The sequence below is a fragment of the Trichosurus vulpecula genome, chromosome 4, assembly GCF_011100635.1.
Source record: "Trichosurus vulpecula isolate mTriVul1 chromosome 4, mTriVul1.pri, whole genome shotgun sequence".
NCBI classification, from domain to species: Eukaryota; Metazoa; Chordata; class Mammalia; order Diprotodontia; family Phalangeridae; genus Trichosurus; species Trichosurus vulpecula.
Genome location: NC_050576.1, coordinates 43,916,780 through 43,940,898, shown reverse-complemented (window position 1 = coordinate 43,940,898; position 24,119 = coordinate 43,916,780). Strand labels below are relative to the sequence as shown.

General features: G+C 38.4%; 1 protein-coding gene across 1 annotated transcript in view; it reads right to left on the bottom strand.

Moving 5' to 3' along the window:
* Positions 1–24,119, bottom strand: part of COL24A1 (collagen type XXIV alpha 1 chain) — a 378,533-nt gene that overhangs the window by 254,100 nt on the left and 100,314 nt on the right. The window contains exons 13-17 of the mRNA XM_036755470.1: positions 15,097–15,141; positions 10,273–10,326; positions 8,680–8,724; positions 6,368–6,421; positions 2,867–2,911 (exon numbers count right to left, since the gene is read on the bottom strand). Of these exons, the coding sequence (XP_036611365.1) occupies positions 2,867–2,911; positions 6,368–6,421; positions 8,680–8,724; positions 10,273–10,326; positions 15,097–15,141 (243 nt within the window). The remainder of the gene's footprint in view (positions 1–2,866; positions 2,912–6,367; positions 6,422–8,679; positions 8,725–10,272; positions 10,327–15,096; positions 15,142–24,119) is intronic.

Below are 24,119 nucleotides of genomic sequence, written 5' to 3'. Positions count from 1 at the left end.
ACATTGTCGAGAAAGAAATGGGATACATATGTCTGAGAGCTGTAATCACTTTTCTAGGAATCCTAGTTCATTACAAAAGGGTATACTTTTATAGCATTCAAATATGGCCAATTTTCTAATGTTCAGGCCAGGAAAAATATAAAGAAATTACACATAGCAATCATTTCAGCCTTTCTATATGTTTATATTCATCTCTCACAGTTCTATATAGAAAACTCATTTTGAATTGGGGAGTTCTGGAGGATAATTGTATAATATAGGGGCAAACTAAGAAGCTAAGAATTATAGTAATATCTCTAAGTTCTTGAGTTCAATAAAAAAAATTTTCATTTTCGTCATTTTCATAGGTGGATTATAACTATAGCACTATTTCAAGGGAGTCAGAAAAGGTCCCTACTTATCAACATACCTCATGTAACTATCCATTAATTTCTGAAATTCCACTATTAAGGATTGGTTTAAGCTTTTGTTCCCTATTAAAATAATCATATTCAGGTTCCGTGTTCTTTACCACTTTTATTTATTTATTTAGTTTTAGTTTTCAACATTCACTTTTATAAGATTTTGAGTCCTAATTTTTCTCCCTCCCCAAGATGGCATGCAATCTGATATAGGCTATACACGTACAATCATATTAAACATAATTCCACATTAGGCATGTTGTGAAAGAAGAATCAGAACAAAAGAAAAAAAACTATGAGAAAGAAAAAATTAAAAAAGAGAAAACAGTATGCTTCTATCTGCATTCAGATCTTTACCACTTTTCAAAGCAATAAGGGTAAAATTCTAAATTAAAATATCCTTGGGATAAATAAGCAAATATTTGGTTTTATATATATATATATAATATATATACATATATATACACACAGATATATATATATATCTGTGTGTATAATAACAAATAATAAAATAACAACAATATATTAGCTCATACAATGAGACTTAAGGTTTGCCAAGGAATGAATAACAACTTGAAACTTATTTATAGAGTTTAGAGACATTTTAGTGTGAATGAGTTCATCAGATCCTTTGTGGAGAAAGAAAATCAGACCACTAGATGCTTGAATGGGAGGAGTTACCAGTGAAGGAAGAAAATGATCAGAAAGGGACAGTGGCTCCCAATTTTGTGTGGGGTTGAACCTAAATCTTTAAAATAGAAATTTCATGCAATATAGGGGATAGAACCAAGTAATATGTCTGGCAAAATTTAAGATGAAGGATTTATGTGAATTAGAAAAGTGGCATAAATAAACAATCCAACGTCATTTCATAGCACAGCAGAAAAGGTGAATTTTAAGTAAAATCATTGTGTTAGAAAACAAGTTTACTTTCTGAGCTATATTAATAAGTTTAATCAAATTTTCAAAGCTCATTAAGAATCTCAAAAAATTCCACCTTTAAAAATTTATATGAGCATTTATTCTACCACAATTTTATGAAAAGCAAAGTATGTCACTTCAAAGACACCAGAGACTGTAAAAAATCTGTTGCAGAAAACTCTAGTCTCTTTTATAGAGCCCAATATGGCATGAGAACCTCCAGACATATTGCAAATGATACTTAGCCATGTTGCATAGATTTATGATGTTTTCATTACAGAAATACTCTTGTGCTAGTGAATAACTTTGGAGACAGTGTGACACAGTGGAAGCAGCATGGTGCTGGTAACCAAGAGACAGAGATTTTAGTCCTCTCTGTCCATGAACTATGTAATAATCTAAGGTTAACCTCAAAGTTTCAGTTTCTGAATCAGGACCAGGGGTTGACTTGTAAAATCTTTCAGATTCTTTGTAGTTTTCACACATACATATATATATATATATATATATATATATATATATATATATATATATATATATGAATGAAAGCATGTGCATGTGTATATATGTATATATATGCATATATACACACACTCACACAGACATTTAAATATAAAAATATTAAAATCCTAGTTAATTTGTCTGAGCCAGAATCTAGTTGCTAGTATTCACCTATCAATTTGGGGCAGCTAGGTCGCACAGTGGATAGACCACTGGGTCTGGAGGCAGGAAGACCTGAGTTCAAATCTAGCCTCAGACACTTACTAGCTATGCGACCATGCGCAAGTCACCTCACCCTGTTTGCCTCAGTTCCCCACCTATAAAATAAGCTGGAGAAGGAAATGGAAAACTACTCCAGTAACTTTGCCAAGAAAACCCCAAATGGGGTCACAAAGAGTCAGATACAACTGAAATGAATGGACAACAATAATTTAAATTTCAGTTTAAAAACAATCAAATTTGTGTTTTTTATTGACCTTTAAACCTTTTTGGCAACAGAAATCAGTTTCCACAATTGTTAAGGGGGAAGGGAAGCAGCATTTATATAGTGCTTATTGTGTGCCAGACACTGTGCTAAGTGATTTTTATACATATTATCCCATTTTATGCTCACAACACTGGAAGGTAAATATCATTATCCCCATTTTACAGAAAAGGAAAATGAGATAAATAGAGTTTAAGTAACTTTCCCAATGCCACATAGTTGGTAAGTGTCTGAAGTAGGATTTGAACTTGGGTCTTCCTGACTCCTTGTTCAGTTGTGTCCATATCCTTATGACCCTATTTGGGGTTTTCTTGGCAGAGATACTGGAGTGGTTTGCCATTTCCTTTTCCAGCTCATTTTACCAATGAGGAAACTGAGGCAAACAGAGTTAAATGACTTTCCGAGGTCACACAGCAAGTAAGTGTCTGAAGCTAGATTTGAACTCAGGTCTTCCTTGAACTCTTTTGGAGGTTAGGTATCAGAGAAATGAATACACATTCACGTGATTTATAGACTGGAAGAGCTAGAAGGTAGGAGATCTAGAAATGAGACCAATTACCTTTCTTCCTTTTGGACCCTTCCTTCCACGTGGTCCAGGAGCACCCTGTAATATATAGATGACATTTAATATGGACATTTTGTCCTAAGTAACTAAATTATATGCTATTGTTACTTCCAACAGTCAAGTAAAGAAACGTGTCAATAATAAAAGAAAGTTTGTTATAAGGGATGGCTCTTGAGGAGGGGAGTAAAAAAAAGTTAATGATGTTTTTAAAAAAGAAAGTTGTTTTGTGCAGTTTTTTTGAAAGGTTTAGACATGTTTTATTAAGTTAGAGCCGAATTCAAATCAGGTATGATATCTGTTATCTGTCCAGCCTGAGAAATCAGTCTGGTTCAAGGGGTTTGACACAGACAATTCACATCATGCCAAACAAAAATTATGTGGATTTGAGGTAAACTATTCAGAACTAAAAAAAAATCAAAACAAGCATCTATCATTCCAACTTACTCACCTTTACGTAATCAGTAGTCTCTTACTGATCCTTGAACAAGACATCCCATCTCCAAACTCCAGGCATTTTTACTGGCTGTCCCCCATGCCTGGAATTTCTTTCCTTCACAACTCCACCTCCTGGATTCCTTAAATCCTAGCTAACATCTCATTGTCTACATGAAGCCTTTCCCAAGTCCCGCTTAATCCCAGCACTGTCCTCTGAGATTCCCCATCCCCTCCCCCATTTTATCCTGTATGGAGCTTGTTTGAACATAGTTGTTTGCATCTTCCATTAGACTGGAAGCTTCTTGAGAGCAGGGACTATTTTTTGCTCTTCTTTGTAACCCCAATGCTTGACACAATGCCTGGCATACAGCAGGTGTTTATTAAGGCTTGACGACTTGAGGTTAAAGAAGAGTCTATTTAAGTTAAAGAATCAGGTAAGATGTCCCCCAAAATAGTTTGCTTTTGATCAATTCCTATCAGAAAATGGGAGTGTCTTTACAGAATTCGAGATGGGTCAGATTCCAGCCTAATTGTGAAGACGACTTTAATAGAACAAAAGCAAGGAAATAACAGTTATTTGATGGTATATCAGATGTGGTGAATTCTACTCATTCTCCCTTAGCTAGCTCATTTGTGAGTTCGTTTGTGAGTAAGGGACCAGAGAAGGAGGAAGAAGAGACGTGGCAGACAAAGACCACCAGTGCCAGAAGCTCAGTCCCTGCCCCCATCCCCACTCCAAGTCTCTCCCCACACCTAAGAGGGAGCCTGCAGTCCACTAATCCGAGGCTGTGGTGGTCCCAGAGTCCCTCCCACCACCCCTCCACCTGTGCCTACAACCCCTGCAACAGTTGAATGCAAGCTCCTTTATTGATTCATTCTTGCTCCTAAGTGGGTGTCTTAGGGCTTGACCACTTTGCTGATCTCAGGTGCTCCAACAACCAACTGCCTACTTGGACATCTCTATCGGCATGCCTCAAGTCTGGTTGATTCTCTCTTCAAAACATCTCCTTCCCTTCCCCTTCTTTTCACTCATATGAACCAACCTTCCATCCTAGCCCAGGCCCTCATCACCGCTGACCTGCATTGTTATAAAACCTCCATACGTCTCTCTGCTTCCATTTCCCCTTGTCTATCTACCTACCTAGGTGCCAAATTAATTTTCCTAAAACACAGATCTGACCATGCAGTGACAGACTCAAAAAAACATCACTGGATCCCTATGGCCACTAGGATAAAATACCCAAGTTTGGCATTTTGCCTACCTTTCCAAGTATTTTTTCATTGTTCTTCACATATTGTACCAACCAACCAACTGCATGACCTGCCTTTCCCTTAACTTGGCATTCTCTCTTCCATCTCCCTGATTTTTCACAGACCATCCTCCATGCTCAGAATATAATATCTTCTCAACACAGCTTTTTAACATCCAATAGCTTCCTCCAGTCCTCAGCTCAGGCACCACCTTCTCCAGAAAGGCTTTATGGATGCTCTTAGACATTAATGCTCTCTGTTCTCAAATAATCTGGTGTTTATTTGTTTCTTTATATGTCATATCCCCCAGTATAATATAAGCTCTTTGAGGGTAGAGGCTCTTGTTCGTTTTATATCCTTGGCACCTGGCAGGCATTTAAGAAAATGCATTGCACATGTAGGCATGTAAGAAAAATATATTTTATGTGTTGTATGCATAAGCAGATGGATCAATAATCTTCTAGTGGGGATTCCTGGACTCACAGAACGCGAAAGTAGCTTAGAAGTCATTGAGTCTGACCCTCTCATTTTACAGATGAGGAAACTGAGGCCCAGAGTGATTAAATTACTTTCCCAAGGCCATATAAGGAGTGACAGAGCTACTATTTGAACTCAGTTCCTCTGACTTCAAATACCATACTCTTCTCCACTATACCATGGTGGACACTCTCCTGGTACTTCTCCACACCATATCTTTCTGTGACTCTCCAAAGTTTCCATTTATACTTTAAACTTTAAACTAAGTTATATGGAAATACTATGGAAGAGTTTTGTAAAGCAGAAAGAACAAGCCCAAGGGTTCTTAACCTAGAGCTCATTTTATATGCATACATACATACATACATATACACATGCATTAATGTACATATACATACACATATATACACATAAACATTATATTTAAATATATGGGTGTATATGTATGTGTATGTATACACACATATACATGCACACATATACATGTGTATATACAAATGGATCTGTGATCTCATAGAACATGGATATTTCTTCCATTGATGAACATCACAAGCCGTCTCTTCTTGCCCACCCTCTGCAGCTCATCTACAGCCTCCTGTAAGCTTGCCACAGAGGGCCCACCTGACATCCTGAGAAATGTCTGAGTTTCTCTTCACATTGAAAAGATCCATACAAAACATGAACTCATTGGGCTGTCCCTCCAACTACATGCTTTATATCTAAGCAATATGCACTTTTCATTCAATTTATCTTTCCACCCTGAATAGTTAAACTGATATTTACAAATGGTAGAATTTACTGAGGACAATATGTAGTATTCTCTTGGTATTCTTTGCCTTTCTTTGAATCACCAGCCCTTGACACAGTGCTTGCCACTAGATGAGCACATGATAAATGTTTATTGCCATTTCTTTTTTCCCTGTCTTTTTGCCCCTTCCTCTTTAAGTTACTTACATTAAGAAATATTTGCTCCATCCTCCCCACCACCTTTGTCCCTTGTGAAAGTTACCCATCCCTATATGTGGCTCTGTTTAAATATGAGGACAGGTAGGTAAGGACTAAGTTGGAAGCAGGAAAAATCCTGATATGTTATCAGCCAGGTAGATGTGCTGGCTTCAAGATGGAAGCAGAAACTGGACTATAACCATTATAAACATGTCCTAATAACTATATTGGACATGAAGAAAAGTCTATTCTTATAAATTATTTTCCTAATACATTTTTGTGTTAAAAAAACTTGTATTCTACCAATGTGGAATACTTGCAAATAGCCATATGCTTATACATTACTTTTAAAACAAACCTTTTTTTTTAAAAAAGTGTTTAACTTACTCTTTCTCCTTCAGGTCCTGGTTGTCCTGCCATGCCAGGAGAGCCAATGAAGCCCTTAAATCAAATAAGTTAAAATTAAGTAGTTTTATTCAAATATTGATAAAATAAAATTTATTAAAATAAATATTAGTAAAATAAGTAAAATTAATATAAATATTCTTAAAATACAATATAATTTGTTAACATAAATATAAGTAAAACAGTAAAATTTATTAATAAAATATGACACAATGTGCTTGCAAATAATCTCATTTCTATTAATGAGAAATGGCAAATTAAGGAAGCAACAGCATTTCATTCTTCCCTATTTCTCTCGCAGAAAATACAGATTAATCAATACATTTATCAAATTTATTCTGGCCTATGTATTATGGGACTCCTATAAATGTATAATCTAGGTCCTGCCTTTAGATTTAGAGTATGATCAGATGGATGAGACATACACATAAAAAGATGACCAATAATACAAGGCAGTATATACTAACAACCAAGAGAGTGATATATACAAGAGGTACTATCTTTTGTCACATTCAGAAAGGTCACTGAGGGCTGGCTTATATTGGGAAAGTTTCATTCACGGAGGACTCTTTGGGTCTTTATGAATGAGTAGAAATTATAAGGGGAAGAGGGTATCAAGAAGGAAGGTATCAAGTGTTGCGATTGGGGATGCAGTCTAGAGAAGAGAGACTGAGGAGACACAAGATAGTTAACATCAAGCATTTCAAATGCTGTCAAATGGAAGGGGGATCAGACTGATTCATGAATGGAATTAGGCAATAGAGTAGGCAGTTGCAGAGTCATATTTCAGCTTGATCTCAGGAAAACTCCTCCACCATTAAAGCGCTCTCTGAATGGAGCAGGAGGCTGTAGGAGGTATTTTATTATCTTTGCATCCTGGAGGACATACACCTTCAATGGGATTCCTGTTCATGAATGGGCTGCATTAGATACACTCTGAGCCCCATCCAGCTCTGAGACTGTTCTTCTGAGGCTGTGCCAAAAGTTGTTGGGATTAAAATGACAATTCTGTGGGCTTTGAACATTCAATGTCATCAGCTGCGTTTCTGGTAAATACGATGTTTCCACTGGCTTTGTGTTTAAATACAGCTGGCTTTTGTTTTATGTTATCCAGCTGGAGGGTTGTTTGTAAAGAGGGCCAAAACAGCTTAATTGAGCTTACACTTAACTCAGTAAGCATCGGGAACCTAAACAGTCAAATCTCTGCTCTGCTTGGGTGAAAACACAATGCCTCATGAGTGAGGATTTCAAAGTGCTTTATAAAGCAGTAAAATATAGATGGAGAATCCTATAAGCTAGGTTTATTAAGTGCATGCAGGCTGAGCAAAGTGGCCAAAAGACAAGACTCTTACTTGCCTATCCATTTGCCAACCACTTATTAAGTGCCTATTATATATATGGCACTGTGTTAGGAGCTGGGAATACAAAAGGGTCCTACAAGGGGTAAAGGACACAGAGATACACAACATGCAGATACATATGGTAGAAAGTGATAGAGGCCAAGGAGAGAACCAGACAGAGACATTGAGTGGCAAGCAAAAACTCTTAGTTAGTGGGGAGGGAAAAGGTTTGCCTTGAAAGTTTAACCCTGAGTTAACCATTGAAGGAATATAAAAGTTCTAAAGAGCAGAGAAGAGGAAGGAGTGCATTCTAAGGATGGGGGGGGGGTAGCTTGTGTGAATGCAGGGAGGCAGGAGACAATATATTTAATTCAAGGAATTCTTTGGCTTTGATGTAAGATTTATGTGAAATAAAGCTAGAAAAGTAGGATAGAACCTTACTTGCAAGGGATTTTAATGAATCTATATTTTATCATAGAAGCAAAAGGAAGCTACTGAAAGTTATTTTTAAGTTGGAAGGGGGCAATGATCAGACCTATGCTTTAGGGATATTGTTTTGGCAGCTGTAAGAAATATTAGAATTAAGGTTAGGGGATAAAGAAGACTCAGAACAGGCGTTGATGGATCTCAATGTATGAGGTGTAGGAAGTGGATAAGAAAGAATAGAGGACACTTAGAAGGAATGGTGAGAAATTTAGAAAGAGAGTCAGGAAAGGACATAGTCACAGAAACAAAGGAAAAAGACGTTCAGAAAGAAAATGATCAATAGTGTTGAAAGTTACCAAAAAGAAAAAAAAGGGAGATGGCAGAAAAAAAGACATGGAATTCAGCAAGTAAGGGATCATTGGTAACCTTTGAAGAAGCAATCTTAGTAAAACAGTCATGTTAGCTACTGATATTCGTGTGTGTGAAATGCAGTCATGCTCAACAGAATGCTTTAAAATGCTTACTTACTCTTGCACCTTTAGGGCCTTGGTTACCTTCTGGTCCAACTAAACCCTAGTAAAGAACAAAAGAAAATAGCTATATATTATTTTCGTTTCTTTCCAAAAGCTGTAAAATGCTGAATTAAATACCACAAAAGACATAACTTTTACATGCAAAAGGCCAGAGGCCAACGAGATTCTCATAAATTTTTATGCCTGGACAAACTGCTCACTTCAGATCAATGAAGTACAGTGAGTTTTAGGTGTTTAGATAATCTTTCCGTATCATCCAGAAAACATGTAAACTACTTGATAGGATTTTAAATGTTTGACTAACTTTGAAATTATAATATACAAGAAAAGGAACTAAAACATTTCTTAGCTATTTCCAAACAACTAAGGCATGGACTATTGTTTATAATTTCTTTTGGTATTTCATTTCCTTTATTCGAGTGAGTGGAAAAAATATCAGAAATTTGGTCTCTAAGAAAGCTGAGGGAATGATTATTTGGGGGAGTAAATACAAGAAAGAAAATGGATACGATACCTCTGACTCTTCTGAATAGTATAGTTGCAATTATTAGCTATGTGTCAGACACCTGGTTAAGCCCTTGGAATACAAATACAAGCAAAAAGTAAGATTGTCCCTGCCCTCAAAGAAGCTTACATTTTAATAGGGAAAGTCAACACATAAAAGGAAGCTTCACTCCCTTCCAGGTTACACTCCCAACTCTCCAGACTTTCTCTACCACGCCAAAGTAGCCTCCTCACTCTGGGAGTTCATTCTGCCCCCTCTGACTCCTTCCTCTGACTGGTCTGTTCCTCACAGAACCTCCATTTTAAGCAAAGTGCCCAGGTAGTTTGTTTTTTCATTCCTCTCTGTGCTCTAGTCTTGATTCTCTGGACTTCTTTAACCAAGCCAGAATAACCTTCTCATTCTAGAATTTCATTCTGCCCCTGTGGCCCATTCCTTCAATTGATTATTTCTTCTTGGAACCTCCATTTTATGGAACATGCTTAGGCCAGCCATGTTTTCACTCATCCCCAAGCTCAGCTCCGTACTCTCTTGAATTTCTACACCATGCCCCTACACAAGTACCCTTCTCTCATTCATTTCAGTTTTGTTTTATATGTTTTCTTCTTCCATAAGAATGTAACCTCCTTGAAGGCAGGCACTATCTCTCTTTTTGCTTGTATTTGTATCCCTAGTACTTTGTACAGTGTCTGACATATACTAAACATTTAATAAGTGCTTGTCAACTTGGCTTGACTTGAATCATTATAAAACATTGGGAACAGAAAAGAAGTAAAGCAGATGAACCTAAAGAAGGATAAATTTTCAGCTAAATTCTCCCAAGGTTCAATATTTTGAGATGGGAATTAAGCAGCACTGTCCCAAGGGATTATGGTCATATGAAAAGCTCTGAACCCCAAGGTCTCACATAGTAGGAATATTAACTCTTACCACAATCACACACATTGGCCTCTAGTTCCCTAAAGATAGGCTGGATTGTCAAAAGATTATTTGAATGCTAATTCCCAGGGATCAGGAGGCATACCAGGTTAAACAATAATAATGACCCAGAAATATAAGGGCGAATGCAGAAGATAGTTACTGCACCTGCCTGCCAGGGTAACCAGGTGAACCAGCAAGACCAGCCATTCCAGGAAGCCCCTAAAATTACGAAAACAAAATAACATATCAAAGGAGAACACATTTTTATACATTTGGACACAATATTCAAACTCAGAAAAAAAGGGAATCTCCATGCTAATTCCTGATTGGAACCTCCCTAGGCTATTCAAGGGGGAAAGGGGCCAATCATCCCCAAAGAAATGAATGAAAACAAGATAAAACTAGACCACTTACATCTTGTCAAACTCAAAAACTAATTAATGGAAAATCTGAAGTGACATTTTTGGAAAGTCAGATGTATATTTACACGCATATATACACACAATGATAAATCTGACTAGAAAAGAAGTCAAGTGTTGAGGAAACCAGATGGGCCAGACAAAATCATAAAAGTGAGTTTTTAAAAAAAATAACTGGTCTCCTTCTGAATTAAAATTCCCATCTTCTTTCATAATCCTTGCCATGTTCTACTGTGTGTGGAAAGCACATTGAACTTGGAATCAAATGACCTGTGTCCATGTTCTAGCTCTGGCACCATCTAGTTGGGTACTCTTAAGCAAGTCACTTAAATTCTTTCTGTCTCTGTCTCCTTCCCTGTGATATCTGTAGTTCCTATCTCACTAGGCTGTTCTAAGGCTTCCATGAGACAATCTATGTCTATTTTGCAAAGGTTAAAGTCCCGAATAATTGTCAGTTTACATAATGTATCAGGGCAGCTAGATGGCACAATGTATAGAGTACTAAGCCTGGAGTCAGGAAGACCTGAGTTCACATCTAGCCACTGACACTTACTGGCTGTGTGACCCTGGGAAAGTCACTTCACCCTGTTTGCTTCAGTTTCCTCATCTGTAAAATGAGCTGGAAAAGGAAATGGCAAATCACTCCAGAATCTTTTGCCAAGAAAACCCAAAATAAGGTCATGCTACTGAAATGACTGAATAGGAATATATTGTCTCACTCTTAGTGTGATGATGTCTGGCTGGCTGGATAGCCGGGGCAGAATGAATTGTAGAAGCCATTTTTACTCTCTACTTTTATCTCAGTCCCTGGAGTAATTAGAACAAGAAGGGAGCTTGGAGCTTACTATAGTTCTTTCATTTCAGAGATTAGGAAAGAGAGACCTAGAGAGTTTCAAGTGACTTAACCAAGATCATGCAAGTGTAAACTATAAGTCTGCGGTTTCTAGGTCCTCCTCTAACTTTAAATTCAGTAAACTTTCCACTACACCATACCAACTCTCCTTCCCCATTCTCCTGGGCTAATAACAGATAATTGATTTCCTGCTAGAAACAGAAGAATGGCAGCTAGGTAGCATAGTAATTTCCCTAGTGTAAGAAATTGGTCGACACAAATGCCTTGTAGCAGAACAAGCATAATTTTTTTTATTTCAGAATTTCTGTTGTTTTTAAACGGTTTTGTGTCCTTCCTTCCTGCCTTCCTTCCTTTCTTCATTTATTCTTTCAGTTGTTTGATTTTAATTTAAACACATTTGTGCTTCTAAGTCATCTCAGAATTTTCATCCCTATTAGTGCTTTCTTCTTCTTGAAATGACTTTTGTTTCATTTTATAATTTCTTTTTGGTAAGTGGCCATATAGTATAGCATATAGACAGCTGGTCTCAGAGAAGGGAAGAGTTCTGAGTCCAGAGTCAGGAAGACTTGAGTTCAAGCCCAGCCTCAAACACACACTAACTGTGTGACCTTGGACAAGTCAATTAACCTCCTTTTGCCTCAGTTTCCTCATCTATAAAATGAGGATAGTAATAGCAATCTGCCTCCCAATGTTGCTGTGAGAATAAAATGAGATGGCATTTATAAAGCACTTTGCAAACCTTAAAACTCTATTATTGTTTACTCTGTGAACTGATGACCCTGGCCTGCTCTCTGTTTCTCCCCAGACTCTCCATTTTCTACTTGTAAGCATTGTCACTGACTGTCTCCCATGTCTGGAACATTCTCCCTCCTCCTTTCCACCTCCTAGCCTCCCTGGCTTCCTTCAAATCTCCATTAAAGTCCCTCCTTCCACAAGAAGCCTTTCCCAATCCCTTCTGATATTACCCTCAATCTATTCTGTCTTTCTCTTGTTTGTACATAGTTTCTTGCCTGTTGTCTCTGCCATTAAACCGTGCTCTCCTTGAGAGCCTTTCCTTGTGTCCTTAGCACTTATCACAGTGTCTGGCATATAGTAGGTGCTTAAGAAGTGCTAGTGAACAGTACTTATAGACTCCTAAAATCAGTAGATCAGCTTGCTGCAACAGTAGTGAAAGGCCTGGGAGACACTGGGTCCTGGACAGCAGATTTTTACTGAATCCTGGTAGGTGGAACTGTGATAACACACAAAAATCAACTCATCAAACCATGTATCTTACGGAATGAGGCACATGAAAACACACAGCTCAAGATTTATTTGAAATATGGAGGTGGAAAATTTAACACTTAAACACTTGTGGGACTGAAGGTTGTAAGCTAAAAATAAATTTAAAGGAAAACAAATAAAATATGGAGGTGGGAGAGAGAGAGACATTTTGTTTGGGGGAAACAGGTCCATAAAGTCATTGACTAATCGATCATTGGAAGAAGTGGAATTGTAACCCAAATCTGCCCCATTCCTGCCCCCTATTCTAACCATTAGACTGCACACAGATGGCAAGACGTACTTTGAAAGGCTTGTGACTAACTCCATAGTAATTTCTCTAGTGTAGGAATCTGGTCCACATGAATGCCTTGTAGCAAAACAGGCATATTTGTTTTTATTCAGTATTTCTATTGTGTTTAAACAGTTTGGGTTATCCCCAGACCATCTCAGATTTTTCATCCCTATTAGCACTTTGTTCTTCTGGAAATGATTTTCATTTTATCTTGTATGTTTGTGTGGCACAATATATAGAGAGCTGGTCTCAGAAGCAGGAAGCCTTGGGTTCAAGGTCTGCCTCCAACGTATCTTGGCGGTATAAGCTTGGACAGATCACTTAACTTCTGAGTGTTCTAGGCCTGTGGGATCAAACTCAAAAAGAAACAGGGCCACTAAACTGTACATCAGGATCCCAGTGTGCTGCATATTGATGTAGAAAACCACATTTTAACATTATCTATAGTCTATTATATTTTTATTTATTTTGTTAGGTATTTCCTAATTACATTTTAATTTGGTTCCAACTGTACCTGAGAGTATTGTGGGCTCCATATTGGCCATCTCTGTTCCAGGTAACTCTGAATAGGAGCTGCATATGGGGTGGTGATCTGCACTGTTAGAGAGAATTTCTCATTTGGAAGTTCCCTACACTAATGAAATCACAGGTTCCATCTGTCTCCCAAGTTGTAATTGTATCAATGTTCTATCCCGCCAGTAGACTATAAGTCCTTGAGAATGGGCACCATTTTGTTAGGCACCAGCCCCTAACAGTGCTTAGAACGTGGTCAATACTTAATAAATGTCTGCTGAATTGAATTAGAGCTGATGAAGATAGTATACTTAGCTCTGATGGCACAGAGCTCTGGGCCTGGAGTTAGGAAGACAGAAGTTCAAATGTGATCTCAGGTACTTACTAGCCATGTGACCCTGGCTAGTCTGTCTGTTTCCTCAACTGAAAAGCCCCTACCTCCAGGGTTGTTGTGAGAAACAAAGGACGTCAAAGTTAAGGCATTTATTAAAGTATCCGGCAAATAGTAGGTGCTTAATAAATGCTTGTTCCCTTCCCCCTTCCCTGAACCAAAAAAGCACAGATCTTTTCTAATCTTCAAGCCTGATTTTAGACTTCAAAAGACAGTAGCCAGCTCAGGACCACATTACTTATATTAGCAATGAGAGGCTGCTGGGCTGTGGTCAGAGAATTGCTGCATAAGCGATTTTTCATTTGGCTGTGAGGCGTTTGGGGTTTCTTCAGGCAAATCCACACATTCGGTTCACTTTGTGCCAAAGCTGTATTTCAGAAGTCATTTTTTTTCCTCCCCGAGGCCTCCTCCCTGCCGCCCCTCTCATTTTCTGCCCATAATTACTCATTTGCTTTTCAACACTTGTTTTCCCCTCGATTTTCAAGAAACAGCCGCTGCACCTGCTGCGGACGCATGCATTGCATTCTTGGCCACCCCTAGTAATTAGGAGTCTTGAAATATGGTGCCTGAGGGACTGGAAAGAGACTATTCAGCTCACTTCATCTAGGATTTTATAGCCCAGTTGAGTGAGAGTGAAACATTGGCTTTGTATCCTTATTTCATGGTCTCTCCTCTGGGGATCATTTTGGTAACCCCATTACCTCTCCCTGAGGCTCTGCTATAAGTTGGCCTAAGGCTTTTAGCAGGAACCTACCCTAATGGTATTCTTCATTTTAACCTGTTCCTCTTCTCCCTCCCTCCAAGTGTAAGAGTCTTATACACAACCACCTATCAAGTGGACAATAGAACATTATTCCTTCTCATAAAATGACATAATTGTGACGTATGATCAACTTCTGATTACATATCCTGATGGAAGGAGCAACAAGCCATTTCTATATTGCTTCAGGATGCCTGTTTGTTTTGAACAATAGCAGATGTGGTCCTGATTGCATTTCACTTAGGTTGATAAATTGATTTGCATTCACTAACAATAGGCAGCGAAGGAAGGAAATGGTCTTATTAAAGGACAGGAGGAAGCCAGGCTGATGGAGAACAGAAGCCCCAAATGGATAATCCTCATGGAGATAATCAAACGTTAACTCTACTTGTAGTACTTTAAACCTAAGATATAAGATAGGAAAAAATAGGTAGATGTTTCAAAGGCTCTCAATGGCTCTCCTGATGCAGTTGAAAGAGGGGTATTTGTAGGACTTACCTGATCACCTCGGGGACCAGGAGGCCCTGGATATCCTTTGATACCCTGCATGGAAGAGAGATAGAGACTTACTGTGAAAAGGAAATTCAGATATGCCAGATGAAGGTCCAAATATCCAGCCAATCAATTAATAGACATTTATTAAATGCCAATTCTGATACTCTGCCAAAGAAAGGCAAAAAATAGTTCTTACTCTTGAGGAGCTTACAATCTAATTAATGGGGGAGAGAACATGTAAACAACTAAGTACAAACAAGCTATAGGCAGGATAAATGATAAATGATCAAAGAGGGAAGACTTTAGAATTAAGGGGGGTTGGGAAAGACTTCTCATTGAAGATGGGATTTTAGTTGGGACTTGGAGGAGTTAGTCCTTCAATAGTTAGTCCTTCAATAACTCAATGATTGAGCCAGGAGGTAGAGATGAAGAGCAAGAGTTCTCCAAAATGCCAGGAGTCGGGGGATAGACCATATACTCAGGGGTCACATAACCATACACTGGATCCAAATTTCTCACATTTATATTCTTCGTTTGGCTTCCTCACTAAGAAAATTTGACTTGGTTGATTTATCAGAGCCATTCATATGGGCTTCATGTTACCAGTAGAAGCAGTAGCACATTTGGGACTAAAAGAAAAATAAAACAAAACTTCTCCAGACCACCTCCTTTTCTGAAAATTTGATATCTAGTTACGCCTCTGTTACATTTGCTGAGGCTTGTCAAAGATTGGGGTTAGTTTAAATGACAATGAAATGAAATGCCTTCAGCCACAATCTGTTTGTAATTATTGCGAAGTTGGATCTCATCCAGGCAATTTCCCTTATCCAAATCCTTGTCATAACATTCCCCAAATAAGCCAATATAAATGAGAGCAGCATACTCATAGGGTCATCAGAGGAGGCTCTAACAAGCTCTCTAGGAAATAAGTAGAAGTAAACATTTTCTTAACCACAATTATAATGGAATATTATATTGCCTATTCCCAAAGTTGTGAGATGGTTGATAACCTCCTGGTGAGACATTTAATTTAGGAGAAAGAATTGAGAGGCACTGAGAGAGGAGGAGTGAGTTAAGAGGATAAGGAGCAGAAGAAAGGAGGGAGGGAGGGAGAGAGAGAGAGACAGAAAGAGAGAGAGAGAGAGAGAGAGAGAGAGAGAGAGAGAGAGAGAGAGAGAGAGAGAGTGTGTGTGTGTTTTGGCGTTGCTTCTGAATAACTTTGTTAGTCCTTCCATAACTCAATAAATGAGCCTTTCTCTAAGGTGCTATCCAATAAACAAAGGAAATAGACATGACCTTTACAAAGGAAATAGACATGGTCCTTACAAAGGAAATAGACATGGTCCTTACAAAGGAAATAGACATGGTCCTTACTTTAGTTGGGAAAACAATGACTATATGAAATAACCGAAGGACCTATTAGATGCATAAACATCAAGACATTCGAATAAATGTAACCAGAAGAAGTAAGTTTTGAATGGGTTATAGAGAAGAGGTCTATATTAATCATGTAAGGTTGACCAGAAGAGGTACATTTGGAAGGGGCTTTTGTGTGAGTTATAGATTAGCAGAAAAGACACAGAGGATGTTCTCACTGATAAAAACAGAGGAGCAGCTAGGGGGTAGAGTGGGAAAAATGTTGGATTTGGATTCAGTTGTTGTTGTGCTGTTGTTCAGTCATGTCCAACTCTTTGTGACCCCATGGACCTCATGCCAACCTTTCTATCCTCCACTATCTCTCAGTCTGTCCAAGTTCATGTTCATTGTTTCCATAACACTATCTATCCATCTTGTCCTCTATCATTCCCTTTTCCTTTTGCCTTCAATCTTCCCGTCAGGGTCTTTTTAGACCTATATTCAAAGACTGCCTTAGACAGTTACTAGTTGTGTGATCCTGAGCAAGTCACTTAACATTTAGTTTCCACAAGTATAAAATGGGGATAATAATTATGCCTACCTCCCAGGGTTCTTTCGAAGATTAAATGAGACAATGTGTTAAAGAACCGTGTAAATCTTAGTATATATTTGAAAGAAGGGAAGAAGATAAGCTCAGTAGTTTAAGCATTAATTTTCAGGCACCATCAGGATAGAGAAGTAGAAATATCCTCCAGGAAACTTGAGGATGTCAAGCCTCGAGGTGTAGATTTGTGAATCATTCACAAATAGTAACTGAAAACATTTTAGAAACCAAACTCCCCCAAGGGAACAAGAACGCAGAGAGGAAAACTAGAAGAGAGATGGAACCAGAGATAGTTCACTATTATGCTGAATCAGTCCTCTGCTTTTCAGTACCCACCCTATTTCAAATAGGCTGTTGGACAAAGGTCAAGGTATAGAAATACTTGTGGGTATAGAAGGAGGTGGCTCCCCAGAGTTAGCTATAAAAAGCAGTGACAGAAAGCACTTTACATACCTCTGAGCACCATGAAAATGAGTTACTGTTGTTACCATTTTAAAAGATCTGGAATTCACAGGCTTGTCTACAATATGCAGTTCCCAAGGATGCCTAAGTCATCCAGATCCAAAACAAAACTTGGGGAATTACAATTTCTCTGCTATTAAGTCCCTTCAGGTTTTGCATTCATTTATATGACGAAAAAATGTATTAAAGGTACACCTTATGTGCTAAATGCTAGGGACATGGAGGTTTTAAAAAAAATGATGTCTGGGGTAGCTAGGTGGTACAGTGGCTTAGAGCACTGGTCCTGGAGTCAGGAGGATCTGAGTTCAAATATAGCCTCAGACACTTGACATTACTAGCTGTGTGACCCTGGGCAAGTCATTTAACCCTGATTGCCTCACCAAAGAAAATATTGATAATGTCTGCCCTCGAAGTGCTTACAATCTACTAGAAAATTTAAACAAAGATAAACATAATTTGTGGCCTAGAGGCACAGATACTCATCTCACAGAGTCCCATACTGGGGCCCTAATCTAAAAGGGTCCTTTTCTACCTTTGATCTGCTAAAGTCAACCTGAAGTTTTACTCCAGGGAAATATTTAAAATAAAGTTTAGTACACCTTGTGTTTAGGTTTCCATAAATGTTAGTAACAGAGTCCATAACTACCCCCTTCTACTCACTGTAAACAAATGCACAGTAGTTACAGGAGAGTCTTCACTTCTTTTCTCTCCTCTAGAAAATGTGTAAGACACAAAGGACACACAGCAACCCAAGAACAAATACAGAATCACATAATACAGCCAAACAACTCATCAGGCTATTGATAGAAGGTAAGCAAACTGGACAGTACTAAACAAGAAATCCTCTTCCCACCAAAGGTTCAAGCAACTCATTGCCCTGGTGAAGAGAGGTTGGTAAGATCCAGTTTGATTTCCTGGATCCTCACGGGATGGTTCTAGTCCTTCAGCTGAAGTGTGATCTTCTTCCCCCTCTAAAAAGAACACTGTTGAGGAAATCTTCTTCCTCTAAGGTACCATTATGCAAGTGTGCGAACTTGGGAACTCTTGGACCTAGAATGATTGGTTACCCATAAAGCAACTCTCAAAGCTGGTATTGCCTAGAAAATCTCCCTTCTCTGGCCAGAAGGCTAGCTCCTGGGATCATACTACCTAGTGAATTCAAAATCTGGCCTCCTCTACAAAGGATATTGGTGTTCAGAAGTAGTGACCTTGAACATCTCTGTCAGGTCATATTCAAGCACATGTCTACCACTGAGTGACTGGCATGTGCCATAATTCACCATCACCTACTCCTGTGACTGGGGAAGAGAAGAATTCTTTTTCCCTTCTTCTCCCCTGTTCCATGAATATCTGTCTGTTCTGCTGAGAGGGAGTAGAGAAGAGAGAGAGGGAGACAGAGGGGAAGCGAGGGGGAGAGAGACAGACAGACAGAGAGGGGCACAGAGAGACAGAGATACAGGTGGAGGGAGGGAGGGGAGAGAGGAAGGGAGGGATAGGGAGAGGGAGAAAACTGCTAGCTTTCCCTGACAGTGGAGGTGAGTCAGTTCTTCTGACAAGAGTTCTTTCCTCCTGGCTCCTAGTCACAATCATTTTGGATGCAGCCCCGGTCCACAGCAAAGGGCTAAGAGGTAGATATTTTCAGGGGTATATTGGATCCAGCTTATGAGAGATTGTCAAATTTTCAGTGTGAGCATTGGTTGTTGTTAGGTCATCTCAGTCTTGTCTGACTCTTCATGACCTTCTCTAACTCATTTTATGTATGAGGAAACTGAGGCAAATTGGGTAAAACGACTTGCTTAGGGTCACACAGCTATTAAGTGTTTGAGACCAGATTTGAACTCAGAAAGATTCTGACTCTTTGCACTGTGACACCTAGCTGTCCAACACTGAGGTCAGCATTTACATATCAGAAATTGTCAAATGCTACAAATAGGGGTTTGATTAATTGTCTTGTTGATTGTCTAGATTTTGGAAAGTGATGAAGAAAAGTTAATATTGCAGGTTAAACTTGAAAGTGCGCCACACATGCATTTCCTCCTAAGAGCCAGCTAAAACATTTACCAGCACATCTCTGTGTATGTGTGATGTCCTTCAGACATGAGTCCAAGTCTAGAAAAATGCCCTTCAACCATGGGAATCCCTGGTTGATGAGATTGTATGGCCTTCCTGACTCCAACCATCAAAGATGTCAGAAGGAGGGAAGGAATGAAGCTGAAAGTCTAGGAAGGGATCAACAGGATTAAATTTAATAGAGAGTTCTGGAGAATGTGGACTCGGGGAGGGGGAGGGGGAGGAAGGGGATTTGGCCAAAAGAGGTTATTTGTTTGTGTCCTATCATCAGTACTAAAGCAGATTATGGGTCTTGGATGGGGAAATAGATGGTGAGGAAGCAGCAAAGACTATATAGCTATTTTAAAAAATTATGAAAAGAAGAGAAAGGATAATGGATGGAAGAGGTGGAAGGAAATGAGTGAAGGATATTTCAATCTAGAAGAAACCAGTTCAGAGTCAGATATTCTGCACTCCAAATGTACTCCAGAAATAATGATTAGAATCATATAAAAGAAACTAGATTGCCAGCAAACTGAGTGGCCCATGTTTAATAACAGAATATTCATCATTGTTTTTTTGAATGAAGGAAAGAAAAAGCATTCATTAGGCCTTACAACAGGCAGGAACTGACTGTAGTTCTGGGGATAGGAACACATGAGATAATGCCTGGCTTCAAGAAATTTACATTTTTAATGGGAAAGGGTAGCCAGGGAATGGTACTTTGGTCTGGGAAGTGGTTGACTGATCAATGCACCTTTTCCAGGAGGAATAGTAGGGATACTATGATTATTGTTTCCAGGGCAAGAGAATGAGGGACAGGGAGAGGGAAGAGAGAGGTCCAACGCATGGTGTCACAATGGGAAGATGAACAGGTTGAATTGTTGTTGAGGGTCTGAAGGCAGCTAGATAGAGTGGTCTATGTGATTCTGTAGTCGGGGCCTTTGCGATCATGACAGCATGGCCCCAGGACAAGATACAAAGCTGAGTGCAATAATATTCCACTATAACCATATAACACAATATATGCAGCCATTTCCCAAGCAATGGGTCCTTACTCTATTTCCAGGGTTTGGGGACCTTATTATATTGCTACTACACAAGTGCTACATATTTTGACTTTCATGGGTGCTCTCCTATTATTGATACTCTAATAGCATATTTTAAATACTAAAATTGCTGTATCAGTGGTTAGGAGCCATTTAATAATTGTTATCACATCATTTCAAATTGTTTTTCAGGACCAATTCATGCCTCTACCAATGGTGATTCATGAACCTGTCTCTCCATAACCAAGCCAGAGTCCGCCATTTCCATTTTTTTGCCACTTTTGGCAATTCAATGGGTATAAAGAGAAATTTCAGAATTTGTTTAATCTGCATTTTTCTTATGATCAGTTCTTTGTTATTAAAATTATTATATGGTTTATTTTTTTATTTTTCCTTTTGAAAACTCTTTCAAAAGTTCTGTCATACACTGGTGTCAACTAGACCTTGAATATTGGACTTTAATAAGAGATGTTTGATGGGAAGATTTTCCCTATTCAACGCTTTCTCTTCATGTGGCTTTATTGATTTTGTTTATGTCAATTTAAATATAGAGATGATATATGTTTATAATATAATGTATATATAATATATGAAATCAAAATATCTCTCTAGTCTTCTGTAGTGTCCTCTGCCTCTTATTTGTTTATGAATTCTCCCCCAACCCCAGTTGTGAAAAACAAACCCCTCTTTTCTTCTTTCATTTTGTAATGATAGGACCTTAAAATTTTTGTGCATATGTAATTGGAATTTATTATGGAATATGCTAAAATGGCTTGGAGGGTACCTCTATTTTCTGCCAAACCACTTTCCAGTTTTCCTAGTAATCCTTGTAGAATGGGGTAGGGGTGGGGGGTCTTTCCTGAACTTGTTTGTGATCTTGGGTTTTATGGAATCATAAGCTAATGTGTTTTCTTTCATCTAAGTCTTGTTTGCCTACTCTGTTTCACTGATTTATTTCTATCTTCTGAGTAATACAAAATAGCTTGGACAACTATTATTTTATAATAGTTTGTGGTCCAGTAATGCTAAGCTCCCTTAATTACTACTTTTAAAAATATAACTTCATTTTTAAATCTTGAACTTTTGCTCCTCCAAATGAATTTTGTATTTAGTTCTAAGAAGCAAACCTCCGGTTGTTTGACTGTCATGGGCCTAAATATAAAAATTAATTTAGATAGTATCATTTTTATTTGTTGTTGTCAAGTCGTTATGCAGTCACATCTGACTCTCTGTGACCCCATTTGGGATTTTCTTGGCAAAGATGCTGGAGCGGCTTGCCATTTCCTTCTTCAGATCATTTTACAGATGAGGAATTGAGGCAAACAGGGTTAAGGGATTTGCCCATAGTCAAACAGCTAGTAAGTGTCTGAGGCTGGATTTGAACTCAGGTCTTCCTGACTCCAGGACTGGCCACTCTAACCACTGTATCATCTAGCTACCCTTCATTTTTATTATATTAGTGCAATAGCCATGAGCAATGAATATCTAACCAATCAGTTGTCTTCCTTTATTTCTGTAGAGGATTTATTACTATATTTATGTAAGTCTTGAGTACGTCTTAGTAGGTTAACTCCCAGATACTTTTACCCTTTCTTTCTATCATTTCATCATGGCTTTTGTGACTACTTTATAGAAATATTGCTGATGTTTTATGGGATTTGTTTTGTATCCTGCAACTTAAGCAAAGCTATTAATCATACAAGTTACTTTAGTTGCTTCCTGGGGTCTTCTAAGTAAAACTATCACATCGTTTGTTAGAATAATTCTGCATCTGTCATCACTGTCAATGTTTATACCTTCATTTCCTCTCATGTCTTATTGTTATGGCTAGGATTTGATTGGTTAATGAGGGAATATGGTTTCACTTCAAAATATATTAAATCAGTTCTTCCTCCTTCCCTCCTTTCGACTCACTTAATCCCTTCAGATTTTATGCTCCTCCTTTCATTTTTCCCACAAACCTTTTTGTCATTGCTGTTCACTTCTTAGCTCTCAAACAACGTCATGGTTTTTAATAGTCTGATTTAGCCCTAGAAGTACGAAAGCATTGATTTAATTGCTTTATCTTTTCTGGCAAATTGTGTTTATTTACCTTTTGGCAAATGGAAAAAGACAAAGGAGAGATGTGTCAGTGCCAGAAGGAGATAGGAGAGAGCTGGAGGAGCTGGAAGAGCAGTCCTAACTGGCTATAACAATGATAATCATGATAATAGCATTTATATAGTGTTTAAGGTTTGCAAAGCACTGTACATGTTCTCATTCAATCTTCCCAACAATCCTGTGTTAGGTCCTATCATTATTCCCATTTTATAGATGAAGAAACTGAGGCTGAGGGCAGCCAATTGGCTTGTCCCAGCTCAGCAAGCTAGTAAAGCTTTTCTGTTTGATATGTTTGCTTATCAAAAACCCTGCTATCCTCTGATTTCTTCCCAGAATCATAGAATTGAAGAGCTGGAAGGAACCTTAGTAGTCATTCAGTGAAACCCATACTTGAACAACAATCTGTATAAGATATAATTAACAAATGACAAATGTCAGCTTATCTTGAAGACCTTCATTGAGGGAGAACCTGCTACCTCCCACAGTGGCCTATTCACTTTTTTAATAGCTCTAATTATTATAAAGTGCTTCCTTCTGTTGTTGTTCAATTGTTTCAGTCTTGTCTGATTCTTGGTCACTCCATCTGAGATTTTCTTGTGAGGGATACTAGAGTGGTTTGCCTTTCATTCTCCAGCTTATTTTACAGATGAGGAAGCTGAGGCAAACAGGGTTTAGTGACTTGCCCAGGGTCACCTATGCAGTAAGTGTCTGAAATCAGATTTGAACTTCCTGACTTCAGATCCCTTGCTCTGTGCACTATGGTATCACCGAGCTGCCAAAGTGCTTTCCTACATCAAGCCTAAACTTGCCTCTTTACAACTTGAATCCATTGCTCTTAATTCTGCTTCCTGAGGCTAAGAAGATCTCTCCTTCCTCAATGTGAAAACCCTCTAAACTATACAAAATAGCTATCATTCCTGCCCTCTGCTCATCCCCCCAAAACCACTTCTTCAGGTTACCACAACTCCATTTCCTTCAACCAGTCCCCATATAGCATGAAGTCAAGGTCCTTCCCCTTCCTGGTTACCCACCTCTGATGTTTTCTAGCTTATCAATGTACTTCCTAAAATATGGTAGCCAGAACTCAACACTCAAAGCATGGTCTGACCAGGGCAGAATGCAAAGGAATCATCACTGCCCTCTTCCTGGATACCACAATTCATTTACTTCTGTCTAAGGTCACATTTGTTTTCTTGGATGTTACACTAGAGTTGACTCATATTGAACTGGCAGTCCATTAAAAGCTTCAGATAATTTTCAAACGATCTGACATCTGGTCATAGCTGTCCTGTCTTGTAATTTTAAAAGCTGACTTCTCAAGGCCAAATGTGATGCTTTATATTTATCCCTATTGAGTTTCATGCTATTAATATAGCCTCAGTGTTCTATATTGTCAATATCTTTTT